Raw genomic sequence first — 11,203 nt, 5'->3', positions numbered from 1 at the left:
ATACAATATGAGAGCACAGACGAATTACCCAAATGGGCGTGTGGCTTTAGTCACTGAGAAAGCTGTTCAAATTCGTTTGAAGTCAGGAATAATATGAGCCTCATTACATCATTACAATACGCGTCTCCCGTATTACATTAAATGGATGTCGAAGTGAAGCGTGGGGACTGGTTTTCAGTGCTGTTTAAGACTTTTAAGAAAACCGTGACTTACAAGGAAAACGAACATGTGGATTAATGATGAAATATTTCACTTGTAGTACAAATAACTGGTTTGAAGTTGTCTTATTTAGGGTGTATTATAAGAAGATCCATTGCATTGGAAGATGTTAGTATGAATGAAACTAAGATTTTAAAACTTACTGATGATCCACCCATCCATCCATCCATCCATCCATCCATCCATCCAACTTTCAACCTTCCAGCACAGGGTTGTGGCCAAACAGGCAAACCTCCACACACACAATCACGTACTACAGGGAAATTAGAGACCATTTCGCCTTAAAGCATGTCTTGGATTATGGAAAGAAACTGGAGAAGGTGATAGCGAGTCTGTTCAAATAAGTATTTTGTGCATATTTTTTATTGGCATAAATAATTTACCTTTAAGAAAGAATGTATTGCAGCACTATATTATGTGAATGATGTGCTGTTCAGATCATCAGGTTCTCACAAAACACATACTTAGAAATGTGATCAAAACATTTAAGAAATAACCACATAGTTCTGTATATAATAATAGAATAGTCTAGTGATTGTGTATTGCGTTCCGTGATAAATAAACAGCCATAACATTTATTACTGTAATAATATAATGACTATAAATAAATGAAAGATACATGTAGTTACAGTTGAATAAAAATGATGTTCAGCCACACCCCTCATTAATTTTTACTTCACATGTTTTAGATAAACGTTATCGTTCAAATGTTGTCTTTCAAAAATACAAGCATGTCCTCCACGTGGTGTTTAGCAAAACAAACAGGCAATTTTCTGGCTGCCCCGCTGGGTTCACATGCTTCGCGGGAGCAGCTGACAAGTCTTAAGGGCGAGGAAATTCTGCGAGGTTCCTGTGGAACCAATGTCAACATTTACTGCTGCGTTACCCTCAACACTTCAAAACATATCAACTGCCCTCTCCTTGTCATTCATCATCCATCCATCCATCCATTTTCTGTAATCACTTATCCTATTGAGGGTCATGGGGGGTCTGGAGCCTATCCCAGAGGCAACAAGCACAAGGCAGGGAACAACCCAGGATGGGGTGCCACTCACACATGGGAAATTTGGTAACTCCAATTAACCTCAGCATATTTTTGAACTGTGTGGGAGTATTTATCATACATGCGATGTTAAAAAATTGCATTTACTTTAACGATATATCGGTATTTACAAATGAGCATTAAAAAAGGACCGAACCGTATTTTACTGTGCATATCAATCTTTGATATCCAGTCCGTTTCACTGTGGGATGTTAGAGACAGAAACCTTCTTGTTGAGGACGCCTGGACTCGCCAGTCAGGGGCTCAGCCCTTTCCTCCATGACATAAAACGTTTTTGTTTTCATTATCTTGAACCTGCGTCACACACACAAAAAAAATGAATCAGTGTTTGAAAATGAATTGAGTTCTTGAGTGTCGACCCTTAAGAGGCAATTCGAAGAGTCAACGCTTTAGTACAGCATTGTAATGAAACAGTAAATATGTGGGTTTGGCCCTAAGAAACGTGCGTAAATAGGAGGTAACCAGTCAGCCATTGCTAAGGACACTCCTTTATTTATCTGTCAAAATTGCTTAAGAACATAGAGCCGGTTTTGCTGTCTTTTTGCCGTCTTGATGTCTATGTCGTTTAAGTCTGTAATGTGCTATCAGAGTTAGTTATTCTATGATATTATTTGTAGAGATAACACTACCCTCCTCACTACATGAATCATATTTATGCGTACAACCTTAGTCATTGATAATATGGCTCATTATTACGTCATTATAATTTTAATACTGTTTAAGTATTCAAACAAAAAGACATTATTCCATGTTAAAATTATTTTTACAATGTTTCTTTGGAAAAACCCTTATTCTATATTAAGTAGTATCAATAGTGACAACCTATTACTGTTAGTAGGATCAAAGGATCCAAGAACAAAGAATTCAACTTTAATTCAACTGGTTTTTTAATTACTAAATTTACTAAATAAACCAAAATCCTCAATAGGTTTTTCTTAGACCATTGTGAAATTAATTTCAACAATAAATCAACATCATGATTCCACAGAATAACAATGTTTATAATTGTGTGCAAATAGTTACAAAGTTACAAATTAACTGCGTCCCAAAATATTATTTCCACCAAACAGCTCATGAAGGTATGGAGAACATCACTGTGGTTTTCTCATGCTGACCTGCCTCGATACTTTAAGAACAGCACTGTTAATGAGCGTTTTCAAGCTATGGATTAAGACTCAATGACAAATAGTGAGGGATGGATGAATGGGACGCCTTAAGAACAATGGATACAGTGAGGATTTATCTAGATTAGGCTGCATTGTGTGATGTTTGGGTCTTTGCAGATCCGGCTCACGATCTGAGTCGGTTCCTATCCATTTCTGGGGCTGGTGCTAAAGGTAAAGCCTCACTATTGTCGATCCCTGTTTGCTCAGGAAGCCACAGGACCAATACAGGTTACTGGTGTCCCTCAGTGACTTGTCCTGAATGTGCTGTTCTGCATACACACAGCGACACAGTCCCACACGACTGCATACAGACTGTTGCTCCAAACATAACACAGTTTTACTTACCAGCAAGCATGTGGTCAGGGGTTGACTACATACATCCCAGTTCGGTTTTTCTTGGGTTTCTCAAAATCCTCCGGCTACAGGGAAATTTGGAATAGATTAAAACGGGGCAACTGCATCGGAAGGGACGCCAATTTCCCAGTAAAATCAATTTATCCGAGTCTGGTTTAAAGACCCTTTTGATGATTACTGAGATATGTTTGCAGGGTTCATAGATCGTTTTGCTATTTTTTGCTCAACAGGCAGAAATCCTTATACAAAGACCTACATTAATATTAGCGACAGTCACAGGTGATCCAAAGTGAATGAACGAGCTCTAAAGCAGCTAGTGAGTTACGGGTCCCATCAGTGAGCCTCAATTAACTTCGCAACACGAAACAGTGACTGTGATGCCCGAGCATCTGAGCATCTGTCAAATGTTTGCCTTCGAAATATTAGTTGGGAGTTGCAACATGTTCCTTGTGAGATAAGTTACTAGTTCTGTTTCGTCCCAAGAAACCACACGCCATTGCCATTTATCTAATCAGTGATGATTAAAATGAGTAATTACAACACTGATCATGTTATGTCCACATTCACAAGCCCACACGTGAGGACTAATGTTTTTTATAGCCCCGAATAAACACTGTATGTGGGAGTGGACAGGTTTTCACCAACGCAGATATCTTACATAGATCTTTCCATTGGGGTCCTTTGATTGGAATTCAGGGGCACTGGGCTCTACATTCAGCTTCTCATAGGGACTCGGGTCTCCCGTCATGTTCGTAGGGCCAGTTTCTTCCTGACGACAGCACCAGCGCCAGAGCTGGGAAGACGGATCACATTGCAGTCAGATGCGTTCAGAGGCAGGGCACAGCCAATCAGTGCCTGGTGAGAGAATCGGCAGGACTCACCGCGAGGATGAAGAATATGATGAGGAGAAGCAGGATCACGGAGGCCAGCACCAGCAGGGCGATACCCCAGCCTGGAACTCCATCATAGCTGGAACTGGCCGTGGAAGGTCTCTGGTGGGGCTGTGCTGTGTTGGGTATCTTCATATGTTCTGTCATTAGGGTGTTGTGAGTGGTGTTTGTGGCCGTTTTGGGAGGAGTACTGGTGTGGCTTGATGGATGCTTAGTGATGGTGGTGCTGCTGTACGGCGCTACAGCTGTCCCTGAAGGAGACGATGTGGTGTCTGATCTTGACTTAGTTGGCTCATGTGTAGGCGATATGAACCCAGTTGTTTCTTTGGGAAGACCACTAGTATGATGACTATGGCTGGACAGAGGACCAGTTGTTATTTTTGTTGAGTAAGTACTCTTCTTTAAAGGAGTAGTCGCTGAAATAGTGGCATGATTGGGTGGATGACTAGTTCTGATATTCATGGAATGAGTAATATTTTTTGATGGAGTAGGGCTTGTACCATTTACTCTGTCATTAATATGGCTTGATGGTCTAGTTGAGATTTTTATGAAATCAGTAGTATTTTTTGATGGAGTAGTGGTTGATCGATTTGGTCTGTTAGCAGTATGGTGTGATGGAGTTGTATTATTTGCAGTACTTTTTGATGATGCGGTGGTTGAACCATCACCTCTGTGAGTTGCATGGCCTGATGGTTGACTAGCTGTGTTGTTTGCGGAATTAGTAGTATCTTTCGATGGACTAGTGGATGAACATTTTGTTTGAGTAGTATAGCTTGATGGATGGCTAGTTGACTTATCTGTTGTACTCTTAGATGATGCAGTAGATGAACCACTATTTCCATGACTAACATGGCTTGACGAAGGGCTGGATGTGTATTTTGTGGGATTCGTTTTTTTAGATGGAACGGTAGTTGGACCACTTATTTTTTTAGTAGTGTGGCTTGATGGATGGCTAGTTGTCTTATCTGTTGTACTCTTCGATGATGCAGTAGATGAACCACTATTTCCATGACTAACATGGCTTGACAAAGGGCTAGTTTTGTATTTGGTTGGATTAGTATTTTTTGATGGAACAGTGGTTGAGCTACTTATTTTTTTAGTGGTGTGCCTTGGATGGTTAGTTGTGCTGCTTGTGGGTTTTCTGGAGAGAGTACTAGTTGAGACTTTTGATACAGTAATTGTATGATGTACTGTATGACTTGTTGAGTACGTTGGAGAATTAGTTGGTCTTGGTGTGGACCTACTAGTTGAATGAAACTTCGTATTATGAGCAGTCAGGTGACTGGTATGTAGAGTGTAATGCTGAGTTGTCCTGGGGAGCGGAGTTGTAGTGGCCCCCGGCACAGGTGCCGGTACTGGGGTCGCGACATCTGAGCAGATTAAACAGCTTTCATTAAAATTTCCATCTATAATAATCAAATATTCTCAGCAAAAATTAGAGCAAGAAAAGAATAAACCAAATCTGAGGCTTAATCGCGAAGTGGCAAAAAAGTTGATTACCGCTGGTGTAGCTGGTGTTCAGCTTCAGGACCTTTGGTGGATTTGCAGCAACAGCCCGTAAGAATAAATTCTTCACCACATACTGATTAATAAATACTGTGGAGAAGGCAATTGTTGAGTTTGCAATCACTGATCCGTTGCTGAAAATATAAAAAACGTCAAATCACAGACTGAATGTCAACACAATTATAGCTACAAAATGTAAGTCAAACTGTTAACTTCAATAACAATAATAATAAAATTATAGTAATGTTTATGGTACAGAATGCAACTAGAAAACTGGAAATTACAATTTAAACAAACGCATGACTACCTGAAGGTCATGTTTAAAACACCCATATAAGTATCGAAAGTGTCGCAACGTGAACAGCCGAAGACACTCTTGAACTGAAAGACAACAAACAAACGGACATTACGGTTTTGCATTGTCATTGAATATTTTATCCAAACAGAAAACAGCAACTAAAATAGCAAATTATCCTTGCGTAAGATTCAGTAAAAGACCTTAAAATCAATCATCAAATGCATGTTGACCAAATTCTACGGCTATTTAGCTACTTCCTGTAATCATACAATTTAGTGTTAATAAATATTTGTGTATATCTATTTCAGTATATAGTTCTTATTAAGGTATGGAGGTGAATATAGCCCAGGCTCTTACCAGCTGCGTAACTTCTGTATACAGAGTTTTGTAGTTTGGAGATTTGGGGTTTTTGAGCGATTGATTGTAGACGCGGTTCATGATCTCAATGGGGAAGTAGTAGGCAGAGATACCAGTTGTTGTGCTCCTGATTGACCGAACTGGAAGGTAGGACTGGAGTGCTTGGAGGGGGCTAACGGTGAAGCCACCTGTTGAGTAAAGTATCAGCTGAAACATGTGGAGATGCAGATATGGAAACCATGAGAACATGTGAAGGTGCTGCTTGAGGAACCTCTCTGCTCCTTCTTGGCCTCACTGAGTCGCAAAGTTCATCTGGGATCCACGGTGAGATCTGCACTTAAATTCACCTTCAGAAAAGGCAAAGCAACACACCTGAAGACAACTAAGGATACTGACTGTCACCTCCTCACACGCGTTGCTTTAACTCAACGCTTCCCTCTGCCTGAAAAAGTAGCTGCAAGGTGATTTTCCAGTATGTCTTGTTAACTGGACGTTTAAAGACCCAAGTCTTCACTTGAGGTACGAAGTTCTGTTCTCATTTACGGGCTACAGTCTGATCCTTAGTTCCTGTTTTTGGTTTTCTCCATGCATGACTTTCCGTCCGTATCTTCTACCCATTTCTGAATATCCTTCAATATTCTACCTGAGCCCGATCGACCTTAGCCTGGCTTTGAGTGTTGGATTTGATTTTTGGTGCGACAATGACAACAAACTCCTGTACCTGGATATCTGTCAGATGGAAAGACTCTGATATTACACTATACTATTATACCAAAAAGCTCGAGAAGTACTGAATCGTCATTTACATATTTTAAAGCCTTATGGATTTGTTCTGCTTACTGTAATTTTAATGTTTTGCAGACTCTTAACTCCAAAAGTCAAAGACAGAAAATCTAACCATGAATAAATGACGAATAAACACATCTGACCTCATCATGGAATTTTTTACATAATCATCATATTCAGTTACAAAGTGATGGTTTGATTGTTGTAAAACATATACAATGCAGGTTTTAATTGTATCCGCACAACATATTATTTGCACATGTTGACTATTATGCTTGTATTGATTTCACTATGACAAATTCATTAAAATGCTCTGTGGAAGAGTCTGGAATTAATAAACAGTTAGTAGGCTGATGAACTAAAATACTAAATACTGATCAGAATTTTCGTCTTTTCTTATTATCTCCTCCAAGTTCAGTCACACGCACTATTGATATTCACATTAACCTGTAAACATTTCCTGCGATTGGAAAACATTACTGAATTAATATTTATAGTCATTTGAATCTTTTAGTACGTTCATCGGTCGGTTATTCGTAATTTTTTTTTCGTAAAAATTAAGACGCAGCTCAAGAAATTACTTCTTACCTGAAATGACAAAAATTGATGCGCAAATTGCGATCCTAAATGGCGAAATAGGTTCTTGTACCATCCTGAGTCAAAGTTACAGGCCTATACTATAAAAATGAGAAAAGGCCAAATACTTTGTACGCCTCTGTAAATCCGGTCTTCGTGCGCATCTGTCAGATAAAGCGGCCCTGTAGGCGTCTTATATTAACGAGGCAATAACTTAAGTACCATGGGCGGGATCTTCTGCAGCTGAAACGCACACGGAACCGGCTATCACAGCGCCGCTATTTCAGACAATTTATAGGCTATGGGACATTTGACGTGGTATGAATTATGACGGTGTAAAATTATCAGCAATGTTCTGTCATGTATAATTTATAACGGCGCATAATTTTGATCTCACGTGGGAGGAGACGCAGTTTTTCTTTGTAGGCCAGGCAACGCATGCATCTAGAAGAATGTCAATATTTTGAATCGCGTTTTAAAAATAGCCTTTGGTAAAACTTTGGACCCTTCTTTGTTAGACGTGTTGATTTTGCATTGCAAGGATAAGAATACAAAAGTATAAATATGTATATTTATATATTGCTCTCAATATTACGACATTTTTGTTCAGATTGATTTATTAATTGTACTACGTGCTGTTGATCTTTCCCGATTCCTCAGTTGCCAGCTGACAGTGTAAAAGGTTATTTCATTTGTACCATCCACATACACAACAAACAGACTAATGAAATTTTATTTTGCAATTTGCTACAACAGACAGGTAGCCCATTCAATTAAAAGTGTAATCCTGCCAATTTTTAATAAAAGTGCTAGTTTCAGCTCAGTGGGATCTCCAAAATAAGACGTATGACATATTTAAATAATGTTGTATTAGATATAAAATTACTAATTTTAAATGCGATTCTGATCAATTTAGAAGGGTATTAACAAAAGTATTAAATGTTACTAAATATATAACGGGTTATTATTATTATTATTATAAGGAAATTCCTTGAGTACATTTAAATCCTCTGACACCCCTTGCTGCAGACTATGTCGTATGCAATGTTGTGGAAGTTACTGAAAATGAATAATTAGTCACAGTTACTCATTCAAAGGTAATTCAATTACTTTACCAATTACTGTATATAAAAGTTATTAGTTACTACAGAAAGTAACTTTGACTACTCCAGCTGTCATTAATGCATATATGTATGCACACATACATCGCTGGGACGCTGGTTTAAGATCGTACCATCACTAAATGATCGCGTTCCATTTAGGGCTATTAACGATATTTAAATTATTACATGAGCTAATGTGTATTTCGGGCCAGCGCATTTTTTTCAATAATTTTTTTAAATCAGTTCAGCATAACTTTTAGGACTATTGTTACTATTTCTGTTATGGTGTCAATATTTAAAATAATGAACGCATAACTGTTAATCAGTTAAATTGTTTGGTATATGGTTTTAAACAGTATGCCTACATGTGGGGTAAACAGAACAGAAGTCCGCACACACAGAACCGGGGTTGGGAGTAAAACCCACCATCCACACGTATGAGGTCACAGTCATACGCGTCATACTGTTGTGATGTCCTGCAATATATAATAATTTCATGTAACATTCACCAATATACAAATTATAATACATAAACTACAAAAGTGATGTGTATGCCCTGAGGTGGTTTGGCGACCGGTTTGGTTACGTCCTCTCTGGCGCCCCTTGTTTCCGAGATCACCGGAGCCCCGAAATGACCCAGACATGGACAAGCGGGAAATGAACGGATAAATGAAACTATCAATATCGTGCAATGAACAGACCATCGAACATCGTGGAAAGCAACGTGGAGTCCGTTTGGATAAGGGTTCTACGACACCGAATAAAGAATACAGCACACTTTAATCCAGGGTCAGGATACAGCCGCGAAACGGAGCGACGGTGTTATCTTCGTCGCCCCCTTGCGACAAAATGGAAGAGTAGTTTTACTGCGCAATCAAGCCCATGAACTCGTTATATACTCTAGATATATTCTACACAGAACTCTCAGAACTCTGCTGTTATAACGCAAACGATAATAAATAAACCAGATTAAACTATTTAAAAATAGGGCAACCTTGTCATATATATGTACTGCCGTTTTATTGAACAAACATCCAATACTTTAAAAAAAACCGTTTCATTTATTATGAGAGCCACCGTGTGCGTTTTGTGGGGCACTTATACACGCTATGCATATAATCATAGTCAATGTAAATATAAATACAGGCGATATAAAAAGCCTGGGCGTTAATTAAACCTGCAATGGCCAAGGGCATAGGATCACTGTAAAATGTTTATGGTCAAATTAACAGTATCTTAATGGCAACAGTTATCCAGTAGTTGCTGTATTTCATACCATGGTAAAATTACTGTAAGTGTAACTACAGTAGTTTTTAAGTTTATTGCAAAATGAAGCAGCTTTATACTGTCATTTTTGGCATACTGTATAATGAAGTACAACGTTATACTATTATACAAATGCTACTCTATAACTTACAGTACATAATATACTGTATTTATGCCATCAAAATACTGGTATTTAGCTTTTTATGTAAAATAAGAAAAAGGACAATTGATGATTTAACTGCACAAAAAGCAGAAACTAATGACTACCAGTCCGTGAATATTACTGTACTGCATTTAGATTTACAGTAAAACATTTTCCCAGAATGCACTGAAGATCTGCAATAGCATACTGTACACAACATATTCAGTAATGAACTGTCGAGGATACAATAATAATACTGCAAAAACAACTAAAATTATTTACAGTGACTGATTCTATTATCGGTAGGGACCTAATCAGCCCCGGACCCTCCACCCCCTGCCACAATATTGGTATGCCCAGGTAAGAACCCCACACACAAACACACAAAAGTCTGCAAGCACTGAACCCAGGTTCAGGTCCATAGTGTATGCTGACTACACTGACCTCTGTACCATTCATCCTGCAGTCGATTTGTTGACCAGTATTTTGAGACATACTTATTGGTTGTATTACAAAGTGTCTTACTAAACAAACTTATTTTTATTAATGTCCGCACTATTTAAGGAGTAACAGAGTAAATCTAAATGCTGCTGTTTTCTAATAATGTGATTGGCGCTTTATGACAATTGAACTCTCCTTAATTTCTCTCCACCCATTTAAGGAGGTCCAGGGGGGTGTATTGGCTGGTTTTGATTATTTGGGAGGTTGCAACCCCCGCCCCCCATCCCCTGCATAATATATGCCCATGTGGGAAATCCCGATTTCCGGTCCAGAGAGTACAAATCCAGACCAAGATTTTGTTTCAACCAAGCAGTTGAGTATGAAGAGTCACAGTCACAGATACTCAAGTGGTTGGTTGAAACAAAATTTTGTTCTGGATTTGTACTCTCTGGACCTGAAATCTCCACTTCTGCCTCCTGGTCTCTAAAATAAAATAAAAACTGTCTGTCTCTGAGTACTGAACATTTTCCATAAATGTCATTGTTTATATGGCAATTTGATCCTTTTGATAATGAGGATGACATGAGATAAGAGTTGAACCTGAAGTCTGTAGTGTAAACAGGAACAGTGACAATATTATTCCTTGAAGTTCGCTGTGTTGTTCAGCACCATGTCAGATTAAACATTATTGTTGCAAAATAATCGTGGCATGTTGGTGAGGTAATTTGTGATCCTTGGGGGCCTTGAAGCAGAGTCAACTTGACCCTTTCTAGCGCGGATGCTCGGTGGTGTTAAATGCCCTCAAAGTAAAAGAAACGAATCCTCATAATGCTGCCCGAATTCAACCCCTTCTGGCCAGACCCATGCACAAATTAAAGGGGGTTACCTCAAACACATTATAGGACATTTTTAGAGAATGGCGCTCCGTTCCCCCGCAGGCGAGAGACGGTGTGCGGCGCCTTTAAGAGCAGAAGCCGGTCTGTCCTGTAGGACCGTGTCTCCAGGACAACAAACGAATACAAAGGAAACCGAACAG

General features: G+C 39.0%; 1 protein-coding gene across 1 annotated transcript; it reads right to left on the bottom strand.

Moving 5' to 3' along the window:
- Nucleotides 1–2,807: 2,807 nt before the first annotated feature.
- On the bottom strand, nucleotides 2,808–4,653 carry LOC125719307 (salivary glue protein Sgs-3-like). Its single transcript, XM_048993963.1, has 3 exons — nucleotides 3,684–4,653; nucleotides 3,461–3,595; nucleotides 2,808–2,867 (listed from the first exon to the last, which is right to left on the bottom strand). Exons 1-3 carry the CDS (start codon nucleotides 4,152–4,154, stop codon nucleotides 2,808–2,810), a joined length of 666 nt encoding a protein of 221 aa, XP_048849920.1. The 5' UTR covers nucleotides 4,155–4,653.
- Nucleotides 4,654–11,203: the final 6,550 nt, after the last annotated feature.

The sequence above is a fragment of the Brienomyrus brachyistius genome, chromosome 23 (assembly GCF_023856365.1).
Source record: "Brienomyrus brachyistius isolate T26 chromosome 23, BBRACH_0.4, whole genome shotgun sequence".
NCBI lineage: Eukaryota > Metazoa > Chordata > Actinopteri > Osteoglossiformes > Mormyridae > Brienomyrus > Brienomyrus brachyistius.
The sequence above is the reverse complement of the archived record's forward strand: the minus strand, read 5'-3'. Positions and strand labels throughout refer to the sequence as shown.

Bases quoted from the DNA above. Each gene is read 5' to 3' on its own strand.
- LOC125719307 (XM_048993963.1), bottom strand. From the start codon at position 4,154: ATGAATATCAGAACTAGTCATCCACCCAATCATGCCACTATTTCAGCG. The intron at 3,596-3,683 runs GTGAGTCCTGCC...CCGTCTTCCCAG, and splicing joins TCATATTCTTCATCCTCGCG to CTCTGGCGCTGGTGCTGTCG. The intron at 2,868-3,460 runs GTAAGATATCTG...ATTTCCCTGTAG, and splicing joins ACCCCAATGGAAAGATCTAT to CCGGAGGATTTTGAGAAACC.